A 20621-nucleotide genomic window follows, 5' to 3' on the forward strand; every position below is an offset into this window, starting at 1 on the left:
GGATGTGCCGGAGATCCTGAGGTGATAGGTCATAGTAATGGAGTCCAGTAGAGCCTATCCAAACCTTAGTTAAGTCTGGGAACAGGGACCTCGTGAATGAGGCATAGAAAGTGGATAGTAGAATTCCATTTAGCACTCTCTAGGAATTTCTTCTCTAGGAATGTTCTTTTTAATGACAGTTTGCCTTTAAAATAATTCATTTCCTTGGCATTCTGCATATTCAGATATTTCTCCTTAGACAGAGAACATATGTTCCGTTCAGTGGAGGGTTCGACTCAGATACTACAGTTCCCGTGCAGGGGATGTGGCAGAAATCTGGGTTATCTAATTACACACGACACATCTGTGATTTCAGCTTTATTTATAGAATAACATATGGCACCAGATCAGCATCAAGTGTTGAAGATAAACTGTAAAATTAATCTTAGAACTTTCTCAGCCACCCAAATAATATTCAAGGAGATGGCTGCTAGTGTTGCACTTGCTTCTGCCCAGCAATCTCTTTAATCAGGGTTTCTTAACCTTTACTGTTTGAGACCTGTTATTTGCAATGACCCACTCTAGATAACTATCTTTTATTTGATGTTAGACTGATCAGATAAAGGGAGAGTTTACCTTAGAATGATATGAGATATGGGTTGTACTAAGACACTGTGATGGAAAAATGTATGTTGAGGCCATAATACAATGTTAAGTATATGAACAACTTGAAGAATAAAATAGAATTTAGGCTTCTTGTGAAACAGATTTGTTAAATATCCACTAGTTCAGGGATTAATGACAGTAATGGTTCCCTTTTCAAACAATTTGATATTTATTCTTGTGCGGTGTCACATTATTTATTTCTTCACAATGCCATATAACACTATCTATAGTTACTGCCTGACCTAGTACTCCCATGGGGGGAGGGGGGGGGGGGGTTCAGCTACATCATTAAAGCCCATCCAATGTGGAATATCAAGGTATTCTCTCACTTCAGTTTCTCACTGGTGAAACCCACCCCATAGCCCTGACTGGCTGCAACCCAATCATCTACCACTAACTTGCCCTCCTTCCTGGGGGTTCTTCCCTGACCCCAGAAATCTCTCTTCATTGGGACCTTCTTTATACCCAGAAATATCCACTCTTTTTCCTGCAACTCTGGGGACACTTCAAACCCAGCTACGTAAAATGCCTACACCTTTTGGTTCTATACCTCTCTCCCACCAACACTTAACAGTGAAATAAACATAGAGGAAGGTTAAACCCCTATTCCACTTGACAGTTTTGAGTTGCCCAGATACAAAGAAGTAATCAATTTCATTCATGCTGTATAGGTAAGGCGTGTCATTGATAATTACATGTTATTCAAACCTTGAAGACAGCTTAATTAATATTAAATGGCTCATTTACATTTGCAAGTCCATCGAGTAATTTTGGGTGCGTGTTTTTTTCCCACAATGGGTAGTTTTCCCAGAATTCCAGCATCATTGCAGATGCCATTGGCCATTAGTGATGCGGGCTGCCCAATACCCGTCGGTCAGGCAGATTCGGGCCAACCTCGGCACATCACCTGCGGGCGGGTTCAGGCTGAGCTCTTCCGTTCACCCTCCCCGCCCACAACCTTACACTGCCGGCAGCTCTCTTCCAGCTTCTTATAGGCACACAAGCAGAAGACCCGCCCCTTTTGTGACATCATTGCGGGACGGGTGCAGGCCTATGAATAAAGGAAGGAAGCCAGGTCGGGTTGGGAACAAGCAGGTTAGGGTCGGGTCGAGAAAATCTCAACCCGCACATCACTAGTGCCTATCACTATTGGGTCCAGTTCGATAAAATGGACATGACTGCACATCTGCTTTGTTGCAAATCAGGCGCTGTTGCACAAAATATTTTCAAATCTGAAGATATATCCTGCAATACCACATTGGTTTACAGTCCATTCTTTAAAAACTGCAAGGAAGTTTGACAACATCCATCTCATAAAGCATTTGCTAGCTAAAATCAACAACTTCCTGTCCACCATCTTTCAACATCCCTTAAACGCGTAGTTCACCTTTCAATTAACTTTTAGTATAATGTAGATGTTAATATTCTGAGACAATTTGTAATTGTTCTTTATTTGTTATTAATTGTGATTTTTCTGTTATTTAGCTTTTTGTTCAGCAGCTCTCCAGTTTGAAATTTCAGCAGCTAGCTGGTTGCTAGGGTCTTATTTACCCTATCATCCAGGCAGTGGTTTGAATAAGAGACTGGGATATGAATAGGACAGGGCCTGAAAAGAAAGATAAGTAACATTAAAAATAAAATTATAGCTGCACAGAGCAATAGTTTTTTGGCTTCCGGGCAGTGACCCCCATCTAAAAGATAGAAAGATGTAAAAGAGGAAGGCAAATTATTCAAGAACTATTCAAGAACTATAAAAAATAAATAAAAAAAGCAATTTCAAAGTTGCTAGGAATAGGACTTTCTATAACATACAGTACTATAAGGTGAACCACCCCTTTTAAATATCTCTGTTACCAAATGGGTCAGACTTGCAAGGCTCTGACTCCTCTGCCAGATAGCGTTATGCTCTTTACTGATATAAGACTGCATACCATGGCCCCTGAATTGTCTAGCCAATAACATCTAGCAATGCAAAACTGTCTTTGTCTTGTGGTAATGTGGTTATAGTAAGAAATCTGTATAGTAAGAAATCTGTAAAAACTACATGATATTTGTATTATTGAATTTAAAGAAAAATAGCATCTCTCTATGAGAGCATTAGTCGCGTCTCAGTATTGTGTAATTAACTAATTGTGCTTATTTTGCATGCAGCAGTACTGCCTGCCCCGACATGTTTATTGTTGCTTTAAACAAATACATTATATTATTATTCCCTTTTCCTTTCTGGTAGCAGTTTTACAAATTAACTTCACAATGTCGATTTTTTTTAGCAGCGGTATTAAATATTTAGTAATAGGCTACATTTATCTTAACTTAAGGGAAAATAATGAGCAGTCCCTGCCAGCGCAGTGTGTGTCGGAAGCTGAACCTATCATGGACATTCACATTATGTTATTGTGACTTAACCTCTCTTTCTCTAGCCAGAATCAAATGGCTGCCGTCAGATCCTCAGATCATATCCGAAGGTCTCTATGCAATTGCCGTCGTTTTAAGTTTCTCCAGAATTGCCTATATTTTGCCCGCTAATGAGAGCTTCGGGCCCCTGCAGATATCACTGGGTCGAACTGTCAAAGATATATTCAAGTTTATGGTGATATTTATCATGGTGTTTGTAGCCTTTATGATTGGGATGTTTAACCTCTACTCCTATTATCTTGGAGCCAAACAAAATGATGCCTTTACAACGTAAGTATTGCCTTTTTTAATGTTGATTTTCAGTTTGTTTATTGTTGTGACCATCATTATGTATTGAAACATTGTTAAATAAATGTAAGTGCCATTCACATAGCTCAGATATTTAAGCTCAATAGAGGCTTGTACAGGTATGGGACCTGTTATCCAGAATGCTCAGGACCTGGGGTTTTCCGGATAAGGGATCTTTCCGTAGTTTGGATCTCCAACTTAAGTCTGCTAAAAATCATTTAACTACTGAATAAACCTAATAGGCTTGTTTTGCCCCCAATAAGGGGTAATTATATCTTAGTTGGGATCAAGTTCAGGTACTGTTTTATTATTACAGAGAAAAGGGAATCATTTAACCATTAAATAAACCCAATAGGGCTGTTCTGCCCCCAATAAGGGGTAATTATATCTTAGTTGGGATCAAGTACAGGTACTGTTTTATTATTACAGAGAAAAAGGAATCATTTAACCATTAAATAAACCCAATAGGGCTGTTCTGCCCCCAATAAGGGGTAATTATATCTTAGTTGGGATCAAGTACAGGTACTGTTTTATTATTACAGAGAAAAAGGAATCATTTAACCATTAAATAAACCCAATAGGACTGTTCTGCCCCCAATAAGGGGTAATTATATCTTAGTTGGGATCAAGTACAATGTTCTGTTTTATTATTACAGAGAAAAAGGAAATTTTTTTAAAAAATTAGAATTATTTGCTTATAATGAAATCTATCGGAGATGGCCTTTCCGTAATTTGGAACTTTCTGGATAAGGGGTTTCGGATAAGGGATCCCATACCTGAAGAAGAAAATGCTGCTGGGCCCTGCGGTCCTTTTCTGAGCACAGAGACCTGCGACTACCCCCATGAATACAATGCTACCCGCATTTGGTATTCATTAATTGATTGGGGGGGGTCGGGGGCACATAGGCATCTCCCCTCCTGCCCCTAAGTTGTGCAGCATTGAGACAGGCACATTAGGAACTTGCGTTGATCATGTCCTAAATATCACAAAGGCATCATCACAGTAGCCCACAAAGACCCTAGGGAGATTTGGCTGCTATTGAGCATTTGCTTTACAGGCTTGGATAGTCACAACCCACCCAATGATGTCACATTACAACCATAAACTGCTATACCATGCCTCTATACTGCTTGTAAAGGGTTGTAAAGGGTTTTTTACACAGTAAGACGCCTACAGGATGGAGAAAAGAAAACTTGTGGGCAACCTGCCCAATACAGTGGCTCTTTAGGCCAGAGAAGCCAGTTTAACCATTGTGGAGGCTAGAAAAAATAAACTCAAAGCAAGATAAATATCCATTTGGTTCTTAATATTTCCACCTAAAAACCCAAAGGCAACATTAAAAAGAAAAGCTGTAATGTGATTGTTAATGTGATTCAGTAGATGACTGAAGAACTAATGGTCAGTATGGTCAAGTATTATAAAATGTGCCGCCATATACTTGTTCCTTTTAGACTAAGGACCCATGGAACGAGTTAGTTGTCCATGGCTTTCCAAAGTCGCAAAGTTGCCTACAGGAGGAATCTTTGTGTGACTTCAGAAAGCTGAAGAGATACGTAGGCCTTTCCACTGACAACTCCTATTGTTGCTGGTTGGAAGGCATTTCGGAGCAGATAGTCATCCCCGGTAGCAGAGATCTATTGTGGGTGACTAACTCATTACATGGGTCCTTAGCCTTACTCACCCATTGAAGCTTGCATACCTTATCAAGCCTTATCCAGCTATGGCTCAGCTTTAACCTTAGGGTCTCTGTTATATATTTGCAGCGTTGAAGAAAGTTTTAAGACATTGTTCTGGGCTATTTTTGGACTTTCTGAAGTGAAATCAGTGGTCATCAATTACGGACACAAATTTATTGAGAATATTGGCTACGTCCTGTACGGGGTATACAATGTCACCATGGTCATCGTTCTGCTCAACATGCTCATTGCCATGATCAACAATTCATTCCAGGAAATTGAGGTAAACATTTATTTGATGCCATTTGGTAAAGTTTGCACAAAGAAACATCTTCCAGTTACAAATTGGATTAGGGATCATACTGCATTGGGTTGTATTGATCTAGACTCTTCTGATTAAGGCGCTGTGTGGACTCATGGTTTGACCACTGTGTTACTTTGACCACTATATACCTGCAGTGTTCAATGATACAGTTGTTCCAAAACTGTGAGGCTGCCTACGGGCAATTAGGGAGAGACCTGGGAAGAACACCTATTTTCTCTCTCATTTGCATCCTTGTACATCCCTCTTGTGTTCTGTTCAAAAGGTGCAAATACCCCGCAACTCAGCACCAAATTCAAATCTGGTGCAGCACTAGGCACAACCCTTCAAGCAGCCCCATACTCATTCTTTGTGCATGTATTGATCACCTAGAACAGATGAAACCCCCTTCCCCAAGCTCAACCACTGGATTTACATGTAAACAGGGGCAATATAGGCACCCAAAGATCACACCCCTAATGTTGCCACCATATAAAAAAAATACAGGCCTGCTTCAACTATGAGTGTATTTCACTATTGGATCCCTTCAGTTAAGCCTCTCTTGCAACCCAATACTCTGCACTTTTTGTATCTGATGTGCACATGTGGGTGCTCATTAACTTGCACCTACCAGTAGTACTTGGGCCTTATTGTCATTATTACAGGCTGTTCCTATGAAAAAGTGAACATTTATATATATTAATATAATATATTTAATGAGCATCGGTAAGACGCAGCATTAGTAACAAATGGCTCATAACCACAGCATTGACCTATTACTCTTCTTCCATTGTGGAAACTCTCAGCTGCTAAGATGGTAGCAACATAAAAGTTACAATCAGAAATACATTTAGAATAAAAACATTTCCTCTACATCCAGAAAAACACACTCTTGATGGTCCATAACAACCCATAGAATGTCTTTGAAGTCTCAAATAAAAGCACAACGTAGGGAATATTTAATGACAACATACTATACGAAGGTAAAGCAATAAGCCTAATACAGATTGAGTTTTGTCACATAATGTCCCCATTTTATGTTGAAATAGGGTCAAGCCATTTTGAGCCGCTACTTCTACACAAATATCACTTGCTCTTTGGGTCCTACGGGAGAAAAGCGCTTTACAAATGTTTGTTGTTGTTGTAGCCAACCCGCAAAGTAAATACTTGAAGGTCTGGATCAGCAACAAGTAGAGTAGAGTTTTGTAAGACAATGGTTAGAAGTTATCGGGTAGGAGTTAAAGCTTATCAACAAGTAAGGACCATACGTTGAGTTTCCATACAATTCATCTAAATGCTGATTAAGTGCAACCTCCGGCACAGTACTATAATATATCACACATATTACTTCAAATTAGTTTCTTCATCTCATTCAGCTTTAAAGTGTTTTCGCTCACAAATGGAAGTAATAAATCTTGAACTGTTGTTTTAATGACATGGCAGTTAATTGGTGGTAATATCTGTCCATAAGGCTATCAATTACAGGAAGGCAGTTTGCAACTTTTCATTAACTTTATTTAAGATTTCAATGTGCTGCTATCTAATTGTTACATCTTTAATTTCACTAATGCCCTTCTTTAGGTGAGACTCTCACAGTTCTTCATGGGGCTATAGCCTTTCCAAACCCACACACCCATGATAAAGGTACATGCTAGGGATAGCAGATTTATATGGATGAATACAGTGCACTGCAGTTTGGGATTGTAGACTATTCATATAAGACTGCTTTGTTTGAATAACTATGGAGCACCACATTTTGGGGTTGATTCACTAAAGGTCGATAAAACGAGAGCTATTTATAGCATGCGTTAAAAATTTTATCGCTTCTAACTTAACGCATGATTCACTAAAAGGATACTTGTCATAATTAAGACGCGATGTTCTTTGCATTATTTAACTTGCAATGAGCGTTTTTCTTGCGTTAATTCCCAGCGCGCACAATATATTTCACCGATTGCTATATTAGCGCACGCTATTATGCACGTAACCATTACCTTTGGAAAACTACTGTTCTGAAAATGACCATTTCCCTGCAAACTGGCGGCTGCATCACTCTGGGGCCAACACAGACTTGAATAAATCCCCCTGAAAAAGTTCATGTTGTGTTGCCAAAAGCTCATGAACCACAATTTTCTTTAAGTACTGCCTGCCCCAAGTAGGGGTTAATCTTCGCACAGACTAATGCGATATTTAGCACATTTAATGCTTCATATGTGTTTGTGAATCATGTGAAGTATTATTTCTATCCGAGAATTAACGCAATGCAAGGTAAATAAAGCATAGTGCGTTTTTTTGCGCACGCGTTATGCGTCTTAATGCATGCAAAATTACTTTGATGAATCGGGACTTAAAACCATGCTTTTTAACACAAAAAAGCATGTGATAAGCGTTATCGACCTTAAATGAATTGGCCTCTTTGAGTCTTCTGGTGGCACCGGCAAGAGCTGACATAGCAGAGACATGTCAATGGGTCAAAGTGTAATCAGCACCAAGGGTTTTTGTAGGTTCCAGTTGCTCCAGTTGTCTTCGTTTTGGGCAAAACTTTGACAGTGCATTGTGGGTCATGAGGTTTACTCACACAACAGGGATGGAAACCTTAATCTTAGTGAGCAATAGTTTGAGTGATGGCTCCAACTCATGATGACAGTATTAGAAGATCAGCAGTGTGATTACACAGCGGGGAGGTATGGGTGGCTTTAACTCTTTTCCAAAGAATTAACTTTTGTATTATAACTAAAATGTTGAAGGTGTGAGGTTCTTCTTTCCCTATAAATTAATCAGACTTCTGATATCCTTATACATTAGGGTAGGGGGTAGATTATCCGCTATGTGAGCACAGGCCCAGTTTTATATCCTCTCAGTGAAGAAGAATAGATCTCAAGGTCTGCGAGTCAGTAGCACTTTCGGATTGCTATTCAGGGTTTTGACCTTAATGTTATGTCTAGAAAATGTAATGTTATATAATCCTGGTTATTTGAGAGAAAGATTAATATTTGCAGTGCTCTCAGTATTAAATCTGAACAGCAGAGCTCTTGTCTCGAGTCTGTATATACATGTATTCACCAGCAATATACCCATGTTTAAAGGTCACGGAATGTAATAGATCTGCGAAGCTTTGGTTCACGAATTTCAGAGGGAATTTTAGGCTAAAAAGAGAATTGGAGCCAAGCATCAAAAGATGATATGACATTTTACTTATATTGGTTCATTTGCTAATTAAATATCACAGCAAATGTTTCATTTTAATTATCACATGCGTACAACTGTATTTTATTCCCATGCAGATACGGAGAGAACATACAAACTCCATGCAGATAGTGCCCAAGCCTCAATTGAACTCATGTTTTTGAACCATGTTTTTCATCCCTTTCCTAGTGGAGCTTACAGTCTAAGGTTCTTGTCACATTCACTCTGGTGCCTGTATGTTTTAATAAGTGTGGGTGGAATCCCATGCAGAACATGAATCAAACCGGGCTAGAATCGAACCCAGTATATATATAACTGCAGTATAGGAAAATAACCCCAAATCTCAACCCAAATAACATTCATGCTTGCCCTCATTCAGTCCAGTGCATTTAGGGGGCCAGCCACACAGTTTGGGGGCCTTTGTCCTGCTACATAACATGTTGTACTAAGTGCACACAATCCATTATTTACAAGTAAGAATTATAATAGGCATAATGGTGGTGCTTTGGTTGTACTGGTGTCTTCAGTTCGATTACAACCAGGTCACAACGTCTACATTTCCTTCCACTATTACCCACAATCCAAAAGCATGCTGGGAGATCAGGTGTCTAACAATGTGTAGTGAAAGCAGCAGGGAAATTAGACTGTAAACTTCACTAGGCAGGGACTGGTCTGACCTCTGGACTTCTCTGTATCATATGGTGGCACTATATAAATAAAATATTAATAACTATATAAACCCCCTACCAGATGGGTTGCCTGGCTAAACCTTTCCATTTTGGTTTTAGGACGATGCAGACGTGGAGTGGAAGTTTGCTAGAGCCAAACTCTGGTTCTCGTACTTTGAAGAAGGGAGGACACTCCCAGTACCATTCAATTTGGTTCCAAGCCCCAAATCATTTGTTTACATTGCACTGAAAGTAAAAGGTTTTCTCAACAAAAGGTTCCCGTGCAACAGTAAAGGCTTGCAGGAAGACTCAGAAATGAACAAGGTAGGTTTGATTAATCCATTACATGTACGGGTACCTATGCTAAAGGCTGAAGTAACAAGGGTGCTGAGGCTTCTGACTCAGGGCCTCTAAAATACACTGTGTCTGTGCTGCAACTGTGCAAACGTCTTAGACATATAGAACCTGAGGGTTGGACAGATGGGGACAAGCCACCAAAAGCAAAGCAATGGTAGAAGATGTGTTGAGGGGACACTGGGACCAAGCTAAAACACTGTAGGTTGAAGGCAGCAGGAGAAGGCCACCACTAGCAGGTTAGTAGAAGTAAAAATTGCAGAGGTCCTCTGCAGTGTATAAGGTTAGGGAGAACTCCCTTAAGAGCGATTGGTGAGACATGATCCAGACCAGGCACTTTTGTGCCTTCAGAGAGGTTGTTTTTTTAGAAGGAGGGATATTGTTATTGTCAAGCTGGAGGAGAAGCCTGGTCAGTTCTAGTTGGCTATTGAGAGAGCTTATAACGTCTTTGTTATGATTACTAAATATTGCTATCATGTCTGGGGTAGGTTACGACAGACTGTCCTTAGATCCTCTTGGATAGTAGATGATCTAGATTGAAGGTTTCATCTGCCAGTGCACCAGGTTGGCAGTTGCACATACTATCATATGGTATCCGTTTGTAAGGTCTGTGTGCTTGATAGTGAGATACCTTGGAGTAATGGTCAGTGTATGGCCTCTGTAGAACCACTGATCTCTACCTGGTAACATTCTAGCCTTTGCTATTGTTCAGATGCTAGGAGAGCAGTCTCGTGTGCTTTCCGCATGTCTCTTTGTGAGCAGTCATTTGTATTCCACATACCCCGTTCCTATTGTAGCTGAGCATTTCACAAAATATTCTGATTACTTGATCTTTTCATTCTCCTTCATTAAACGTCAAGCCGCTGCTGGCCAGAAAACTCCCCAACAATCTCATGTTATTAAATGTGTTCTTTATCAGTCCCCCCCCCCCAACCCCGCTCCCCTCCAGCTGTGTTTAACACCTCTACAATGTAATTAAAATCAGGGATGCTTGTGAGCATCGCGGATCCTTCCTATCCCCCAGTTTTGTAATATACATGCTTCTAGCCCCCAGAGTGGATTGAACAGAATACCAAGTACAAATGAACTTGATTGCCATTCTCTGTGGGTGGAAAGGAGCAGCAAGTGCCAATGACTTCATTTGTAATTTCTATATACATGGTGAAATAATTGGGTGAAGGCATTTAAAACAGACAGAAGACATGGTGGCTTTGGGGAGTAATAAGGGCCAATGAGGGACTGTAGTATCTGTGTGCAACGCATATTATTTTCTTGAGGATTTTGGTGGGTTTCCATAAGACTGTGCCATGGGGTTGACAATCTTCCATTTACTGCACTGACTTAAGTAAGGAGACCTTAGCGCTATGACATATGGCCACTTAGGGCATTTTGCCATCTACATTTTATTCACCACTAATGAATCTGTCCCATATTACTTCATTGAAAAAATGCACAAAACAGTGGAACATTTGGGAATGGCTTAAGTTTGCAAAAAGATTATTAAATCTTAAAAAAATTATATCTAAGTTTGCTCAGGGTGGTTTTCTAAGCACTTTTACAATTTACATTAAATGTTTACTTTTCCCATTTCAAAGCTGTTTTTAAGGTAGTTGCCAATTTCATAATAACAGCACCGCCTGCTGGTTAGTTCCTGTAACTGTACAGTCAATGCGATATGGGACCTGTTATCCAGAATGCTTGGAACCTGGAGTTTTCTGGAAAAGGGAATCATTTAATCATGAAAAAAACCCAATAGGACTGTTCTGCCCCAATAAGGGGTAATTATATCTTAGTTGGGATCAAGTACAGGTACTGTTTTATTATTACAGAGAAAAGGGAATCATTTAACCATGAAATAAACCCAATAGGGCTGTTCTGCCCCCAATAAGGGGTAATTATATCTTAGTTGGGATCAAGTACAGGTACTGTTTTATTATTACAGAGAAAAGGGAATCATTTAACCATGAAATAAACCCAATAGGATTGTTCTGCCCCCAATAAGGGGTAATTATATCTTAGTTGGGATCAAGTACAGGTACTGTTTTATTATTACAGAGAAAAGGGAATCATTTAACCATTAAATAAACCCAATAGGGCTGTTCTGCCCCCAATAAGGGGTAATTATATCTTAGTTGGGATCAAGTACAGGTACTGTTTTATTATTACACAGAAAAAGGAATCATTTAACCATTAAATAAACCCAATAGGGCTGTTCTGCCCCCAATAAGGGGTAATTATATCTTAGTTGGGATCAAGTACAAGGTACTGTTTTATTATTACAGAGAAAAGGGAATCATTTAAACATGAAATAAACCCAATAGGGCTGTTCTGCCCCCAATAAGGGGTAATTATATCTTAGTTGGGATCAAGTACAGGTACTGTCTATAGGAGATGACCTTCCTGTAATCCAGAACTTTTTGGATAACAGATCCCATACCTGTACCTTCAGAGGTTTAGAAACATGTAGTGCTGGTCCTTTATTTTTTATAAATTAAATCTTTGACTAGGCACCTTCAGCTGTGTGGACTTCATTTGAAAAAAAAAATATATATATATATATGTGTGTATACATAGATATGATGGGCATGGAAAGACAGGCACTTTGCAAGGTTAAAATTGAACACAGAAAATCCATATCGTGCCATATGGCTGAGCTACACTGAATGTTCATGATGTGCTGGATAAACAGTGAAGATTAGATTCTCTTTGATACAAGAGCAGTCTGTATTTATCTGTAATCAATGGCATGTAGAGTGCTGCTCCATGGAAGCTGAAAGGGAATGTAATTCTGTATGTACTGCATGTCATGGGCAAAACAGAGCACTCAGCAGTTTAAGGGGATGGCCCTCAGATTCCCTTATGGAACCATAACCTTTGGCCAGGCATTTGTGGGGAGGGCTGAGGTCTGGTACCTAGGGGAGCGCTGTACCTAAATACAGCCCTGGGAGCAATTGAACCCCCTACAAACTTTGTATTTATCTATTATTATCTTATAACCCCCTTTTTGTATTAATGTATTCTACTGTACAGCGCTGCGTACATAAGTAGCACTTTATAAATAAAGATATACATACATACATACATACATACAAGGCCTAAAATCGGAGTGCATTATTTATCTCACTCTAAAGGGAAATATGAGCGTAAATGCAATCATGGCTTCGTGCAGGTGTTTGCTGTGGCCCTGGGCACAATGCAGGCTCAGGCACATATTCCTGGGGCAGCCGTCTGTGCGGCTCTGCTCTGCACCTGGTACCATGAATCCCCCACAGAAATGCAGCAGTGCCCAACGCAGGCAGCACTATATTCAGAGGCCGATTATATGCAATAAATATATATCTCTACAGACCTCATGTCATAATAATTCTTTTATTAAATAAAGTGTATTATTATGTTTATGTAAGCTGAGCAGCCCCCGTGGTTCATGGTGGGAATCCTACTCCTTATATTATTTCTGTACAGGGAGCCTCTGCTGACTGTATCTCTGCTCTGTCCCTATATTCCCTTTTCCTTTCCTCTTGTTACCACTTCATCATCTTCCCTCATTGCTTCAACACAAACCCTTTCCCATGACCCCTCGTCTCCTCACCCACCCTATTTACTTCCAAGTGGTTAGCCGCTTCCTAGTCTGGACGAGATGCCGGCTGTTCCGTATAGTGAGCATCTGACTGTCAGCTCCGGGGAAGCCGGGAGCGCTTGGTAGAGAGCTACAAGCAGATGTTTGTTAGCGTGAGCGGCGGCGCTTGTCAGTGGCACTCAGACATCCATGAGAGGGGGTTATATGTTGAGGAGGCCGTGAGAACTGATAGCAGATCTTGTGAATATACAGATTTAATATCTTTTATTTATACAGAGATGCCATTTACACAGCACTTTACAGAGATAATACATCATTCCCAACAGTCCCTGTCCCAGTGAGCTTACAATCTAAGGTCCCTATCACATTCCCATCAGTCCCTGTCCCTGTGGAGCTGACAATCTAAGGTCCCTATCCCATTCCCATCAGTCCCTGCCCCAGTGGAGCTTACAGTCTAAGGTCCCTATCACATTCCCATCAGTCCCTGCCCCAGTGAGCTTACAATCTAAGGTCCCTATCACATTCCCATCAGTCCCTGTCCCTGTGGAGCTGACAATCTAAGGTCCCTACCATATTCACACAGTGGGCTCAGCTTTATCTGGAGACCCAGAGGAAACTCCACTAAAGGAAAACTATACCCACAGAATGAATACTTAACCAACTCTTTATATTTTTTTTAAGTGGCCTATTAAAGAATCTTACCAAACTGGAATATATATATATATATATCAGTAAATATTGTCATTCTACATCTTGAGCCGCCATTTTGTGATGGTCTGAGTGTTTCCTCAGAGATCAGCTGACAGGAAGTAATGCAGCTCTAACTGTAACTGTAGTTCAGCAAGAGCTGTTGGAATGTGGCATTCACATATCTGGAATTCATGCTCCACAGAGCAGTTCTACAGAGCAAACAGCTGCTGGATAGGCAATTATGAGCCGACAGCATGATGTATGAATGGGAATATGTCATAACTCAGTGCATTAATAACGTGCTGCCAGGAGTGGGCCGCTTATTCAGGGCTGCGCCGGCCATTATATGTCACTGTCCCGCATCTGTCTGCAGAACTGTGCTACTAACAGATAACAGTATTGTGATACAGAACAGGAATTCTGGCCAATAATCATTTCACTATCAAGATATGGACAGAGTTTAAAGGAACAGTAACACCAAAAAAAAAAAAAGTAATTCAAATATAATGTACTGTTGCCCTGCATTGGTAAAAGGTGTGTGTTTGCTTCAGAAACCCTACTATAATTTATATAAATACCCTGCTGTGGAGCCATGGGGGCAGCCATTCAAATTGAAAAAAGAAGAAAAGGCACAGGGTACATAGCAGATAACAAATAAAACACCATTGTATTCTACAGAGCTTATCTGTTATCTGCTATGTAACCTGTGCCTTTTCTCGTTATTTTCCAGCTTGAATGGCTGCCCCCATGGCTATATAGCAGGGTTTTATATAAATTATAGAAGTGTTACTTAAAGCAAACTCACACAGTTTACCAATGCAGGGCAACAGTACAGTTTATTTGAATTACTTTGACACATTTTATTTTTTTGGTGTTACTGTTAGTTTAAACTCTGTCCATATCTTGAGAGTGAAATGATTATTGATCATATTGATCAGAATACCTGTTACCAGTGCAGGGCAGCAGTACATTATATTTTAGTTACTTTGATACAATTTCATTTTTTGGTGTTACTGTTCCTTTAATGGAAGGGGGGGGGGCAAACCAATGCAAAACAAATGAGTTACAATCAGTCTACTACAGACTTAAATCTGTACTATACATTTATATTTTTACCAATGGTATTCTTGACCCCTCCAGGGAAAATGCCCCCCCCCCCCCCCACACACACACATACCACTATTCCAGATTATTGGCAACAAAATTACCCATTATAAGACATTAACTACTGGTCAATATACATTCCGTCCCCAATCATACAAATATAATTTAGCCTCAGGTAACCATTACTCTTTTGAAAATCCAAATGCCAAACATAAAACCACGCACAGAATAAAACCATCGCTTTGTCCTCACCAAATCTTGTTTAGTCCTGCCATCTAGTGGCCAAATAAGAGAACAGCACATTTACAGTGGCTCTCAATAAATACACAAGACCTTTTAGCTTATAGGTTGCAGAGAACAAATTGTAATGATTTCAGGCAGTATGACAGGAATCTGGGGGAGACATACACTGCACTTGTTTCCCAGGGCTTCTCTTACAAAATATAAAAAGAAACTAGCTGCTAGCAGGGTTGCCACCTGTCTGGTTTTGACCCAGACAGCCGGGTCTTCGCTAGGGCTGTCCGGGTCAAAACTGCCAAATTGGGAAAACCGGGCAGGATTCTCGAAGACTGATGCAACGATTGGCTAATCACCACATCATAGCCCCACTCACTGAATTTCAGCAGCTATCTGGTTGCTAGGGTTCAAATTACCCTAGCAACCAGGCATTGGTTTGTATGAGAAACTTAAATATGAATAGGAGAGGGTCTGAATAAAAAGATAAGTAATAAAAAAAGTAACAATAAAATTGTATCTTTAAAGAGCAGTAGTTTTTTGGCTGCCGGGGTCAGTGACCCCCATTTGAAAGCTGGAAAGAGTCACACAGGTTATATATAGGCATTATGGTTGAACGTGATGGACGTATGTCTTTTTCTAACCTAACTTACTATGTTACTATGCAATTTATAAAATATAAAAAATGAAGACCAGTTGAATAGTTGCTAAGAACTGATCGTTTTATAACATGCTAAAAGTTAAATTAAAGGTGAACCGCCCCTTTAAGAGAACATTAATGAAGTGGTCGTTAACCAATGTGATAGTGTTTTTGTATTAAAGATCAGGCTTTAAGGAGTTAAAACGGGAAATATCAGCAGTGACAAGGTCCACAACCTTAACTCTTAGGGAGAAGACACACTGGGCGATTAGTACCGCGATTTTTTAAAAAGCAACTAATCCGCGTAGTGAAAATTTGCAAGCATTTAGTCGCAGTGACTTCTATTACAGTATAACCTATGGCAGAAAAGTCGCTGTGGCTAATTGCCCTTAGGGTGAAGACACACAGAGCTACTAGTAGCAGCTACTTGTCGTGGCTACTAAACGACAATGCTGATCCTTTACTGATAATTGTGTAAGCTTATAGTAAATTAGCCCTTTAATTACCACAAGCTACACCGTATTTTACCCAGGATGAGACTGTATCCTTCAGGGGTGAGCCCTGGCTTTGTATGGAGGCCAGGTGGATATGTGTTGTATTTCTCAATAAATGGGCGCCAGTGGTTCTTAACCTTGAAACCATGAACTGTTTATTTACACAGCCACTTAGGAGTAATTACAGCATAGAATAGGTAGGTAGTAGCATTTCACAGCATAGGCAGTACTTACAAGGAATAGTCACAATAACCCTTTAGCTGCAGGGCACAAGGGGTTAACTCCCAGCTTTCAGGTATATGCTTCCAGTGGAACCTGGGTGATCACTATCTAACCCTAGGTCTGTACACTGTTAACCCTACTCTGGGTAGTATTATACCCGGCTTATAATGCCTCTACAATCCTGGTTGGAGCAAATGCGGCTCACTAAATAGCCCTGCCTGTCTATCACACCTAGTGTGACCTATAACAGGAACTGCCTATTCTTTCTAAACCTACCTAGATTTCTCTGTTGCTTCCTCAGAGAGATTCACAAAATGGCTCTTTGCCTCATGGCTGCTCAGCCTTTTATACCCACAGTGCCACCTTATGGCCAAACTGTGGAAATGCACAAGGGGTCATGCTATGACCCAGGAACAAGGGACTTACTTCCCATTATATTAAGGACCCTTATAGCTGTCTAGAGAACTAGGGGACCCAGAGTGGGAAAAGGCATAATTTACCAGTTCCCTACAATTGTCACTACGTGTGTTTAGCAGAGGCAATTCTCAGTATTGTCTGGGTATTTTAGGGTAGCTGTGACAAGTAGCTGCTACTAAGTAGCTCCATGTGTCTTCGCTCTTATGAGCTAAACATATCACTTGTATATAATCACCGTACAGACTAGCCTGTCACTGCGCTCCCTTCTGCTGCCCGCCATGACGCTATCAGTCTTCATTCTATCTCCGTAGTTATCGCTGTAACTGCTCATAACAATCCCATTTGGCAGGAAGCGCCGGGGCGTAATAAGCCCCACGGAATGTCATTCTGTGCTTTTTCCCTTTCAGCTGGGTCACAGCAAACATTCCAGCATCAGGAGCTCGGAAGACGGCAATCTGAATCACATCAGCCATCCGCCCACCAGATATCAAGTAAGTGATTGATTAATTAGCCAAAGGACTGCCTAGTAACAATAGAAAACCTGAATAACTGTGCTGAGCAGATGGTTTGTAACTAAACTGTGCCGCCATGATGAACAGCACAACATGATAATACAGACTGCTGGGTTTGATGGGTATCTCTGTTTGTTTTCAGAAAATTATGAAGCGCCTTATTAAGAGATATGTCCTGAAAGCTCAGATTGACAAGGAGAGCGACGAAGTGAACGAAGGTGAGTTCTTCTGCCATAGGGACCTTGGTGGCACCCTAGGAGCAGGGTCAGGGTTAGACCAGAAGGGATACAGGAAGGCTGGGGGCATCGGTATAATGGTAATACTACGGCTCTGATAGTCTGGAGCTGCTGGAAGGTAGGTTACCAGCTGGTGGAATGCATTTGTTATATGCCCCCCTCTTCCTTACCATAATAACACCGGCCCTAGTTATTTCAGTGCTGTATGTGGAGCCAATAAAGGTACAAGGTTGAACCAAGAGTGAAAGTAAGAGGGGGGGGGGACAGGTCACATGACAATAGAGAGAGGTAGGGGTTAAACATGCCTGCAATCCAGTGCAAGTGGGATGGCCACTCACATTCACATACAGATACAATGTTAAATCTATTGAATAGTAAATACAAATCTTCTTTGCTGACTTTATACTTTTATAGCCGTTCATCCTATACAACTCACAACTGTATCACATTACCCTTCCAGATTATGGTATAGTAGTCTGGCCCCTCCCTTAGAACCCCTCTTCCTTTCTCTTGGCTCCCTGTTCTTCATCTGGGTCCTTAACCAGCCCAAACTCTTCCAACCATGGGCACTTGGACAGTTGGCCGACATGCAGTACCATCTCCCAGAAGATGTCCATGACCCAGCCAAAGCAGTTATTCCCATGAACACAACCTGCAAGGTTTCCCCTAGCGCTGGTTGTAAGGGAAACCTCAATGAGAAATAAAAGGCAAAGTTTATTCAGGTTCATTAACACATGGCAACCAATATGATATTTGCTTTTATCTTGTGGGGGCAGTTCCTTGACCTTGTGAGGTTTCTCTTTCCTGTAGTAGCTTTCGTTTCAGTCTTCCTTCTCCTTCCCCACCCAACCTGCCTCTTCCCATCTTAAGGACATTCCTCCACCAGGGTATCACCCAATAGTTGGGTTGCACTAATTCTTCCTCTTCTACTTCCTACCTAGGAAACAATATGAAACAACTTTACATAGCAACATAATGTACCTAACTTTTGTTAACTTTTCCATCACTGGTGTTGGGCAACTTTTTCCATGCAAATAATCCTATTTATCCATTAACCATATATCTAGTGCACCAATATGCAGGCAACCAATGAAGCCCCTAAGCAGTAGGCCCATAGCGTACTGTAGCTATCTGTGGGCTTCACATGCATTATTCTTTTTAGGTGAAGTGTAAATATGATTCATAGTTATATGATTAGTGCTAAGCGCTACAGCAAAGATCTAGAACTTTTAACTGATGTTAGAGATCAATACTGACTTTACTTGACCATTGAAGGCTTGAGGGATGTTGGGGTTCTCCGTGATGTTCTGGTTCCCTGTACAGTTTCTCTCATTATCTGTTGCATATAGTCTACTTTTTCTCTCTATTTCTTCAGGGGAGTTAAAGGAGATCAAGCAGGACATTTCCAGCCTGCGCTACGAGCTTCTGGAGGAAAAGTCCCACAATACAGAAGACTTGGCAGAGCTTATTAGGAAACTTGGGGAGAGACTGTCAATAGAGCCTGAACCAGAACAGAACAAGGGATGACGGAGGAGTTAACTACTGAAAACCATCACCCTCTGAGTTATCTCTTCAATTTTCCAACTGTGTGTATTCAGCATTTCACATTCCATGATTATTATAAGTACTTCCAAACAGCGACATTTATCTGAATAGTCATATTACTCACGATATATTTAATACATGATATAAACTGAGGGTTATGCTGCTCCATTACCAGCGGGGAGACTGATGCTCAGCCACTATTATGTATGTTATTTATTGTACTTTTAGCTGTAAGCGCCATAGAATTGATAAACTGGTTCATCAGGACCAAAGTATTTAAGATAAATATAGTGCAAGATGGCCGGTTGCTAGTGGCTAATTTGTTTATTTGACCCAGGAGCGATTTAAAGAATTGCACAGCAGCCTTGGAATCCATCTTTAGGTTCATTCATCTTGCGAGGGCTGCACTGACAAAGAGTTCTGTGCTCGGTGCATCTGTAATACATACAAAAAGCACACGCGCCATTGTAACATCTAAGTAATGCAGAACTGAGTCCCCCCGTGCCTTTGTACCTATGACTGATAGCAGACACGAGGCGCATTGCCCCGGCCTAGGAAAGCAAAGGAAAAGCTCCATGTACAAATGGAGGGCGTGTAAGGGAGCCACCTTGCTGACTCTTATGGAATGTAGGGTAGGGTTATCCTCCAATGATAATGGGACAATGGCATTTGATCCCAAAGCTTTCGTTTCAGTGTTACAGACAGAGAACTACAAATATTGCCTAAGGGGTAAATTAATGGAGAGCACAAGGCTAGGGTGGGGCACAAGTGAAGGTCGGGGTGCAACATGTTCTAAAATGCCTCAGACGTGGGGATCATTTCTCTTATGTTTATAAAGGTGCTGAAAAAAACTGGGAACATGGGAACTCCATGGGCACGAACATGGATCTCATGACTATCTTAAAGGAACAGTAACACTAAAAAAATGAAAGAGCTTTAAAGTAATAAATATATAATGCACTGTTGCCCTGCACTGGTAAAACTGGTGTGTTTGCTACAGTAACACTACTATAATTTATATAATAAGCTGCTGTGTAGCCCCGGGGGCAGCCATTCAAGTTGGAAAAAAGGAGAAAAGGCACAGGTTACATAGCAGATAACAGATAAGCTCTGTGGAATACAATGGTGTTTTATCTGTTATCTGCTATGTGCCTGTGCCTTTTCTCCTTTGAATGGCTGCCTCCATGGCTACATAGCAGCTTATTTATATAAATTATAGTAGACTTTCTGAAGTAAACACACAACTTTTACCAGTGCAGGGCAGCAGCACATTATATTTTAGTTACTTTTATACACTTTCATTTTTTGGTGTTACTGTTCCTTTAACCAGGCTAGAATCCAGCCCCAACCCAGATTGCCCTAAATAGGCTCATATTTAATTTAAAGCTGCCTCCCCACACACACATGCTTTTTTTT

The 20621-nt window shown here is 40.7% G+C and overlaps 1 protein-coding gene across 2 annotated transcripts in view; it reads left to right on the plus strand.

Annotated features, from left to right (window-relative positions):
* The window catches only part of trpc6 (transient receptor potential cation channel, subfamily C, member 6), an 88009-nt gene extending 67833 nt beyond the window's left edge, over nt 1-20176 (plus strand). For both annotated transcript variants that reach the window (XM_031897323.1, XM_002935570.5), the window contains exons 7-12: nt 3066-3330; nt 5113-5308; nt 9301-9504; nt 17320-17403; nt 17567-17642; nt 19036-20176. In XM_031897323.1, coding sequence (XP_031753183.1) covers nt 3066-3330; nt 5113-5308; nt 9301-9504; nt 17320-17403; nt 17567-17642; nt 19036-19187 — 977 coding nt within the window. In that variant the 3' untranslated portion in view covers nt 19188-20176. The remainder of the gene's footprint in view (nt 1-3065; nt 3331-5112; nt 5309-9300; nt 9505-17319; nt 17404-17566; nt 17643-19035) is intronic.
* Nucleotides 20177-20621: the final 445 nt, after the last annotated feature.

The sequence above is a fragment of the Xenopus tropicalis genome, chromosome 2 (assembly GCF_000004195.4).
Source record: "Xenopus tropicalis strain Nigerian chromosome 2, UCB_Xtro_10.0, whole genome shotgun sequence".
In the NCBI taxonomy this organism is placed as follows: Eukaryota; Metazoa; Chordata; class Amphibia; order Anura; family Pipidae; genus Xenopus; species Xenopus tropicalis.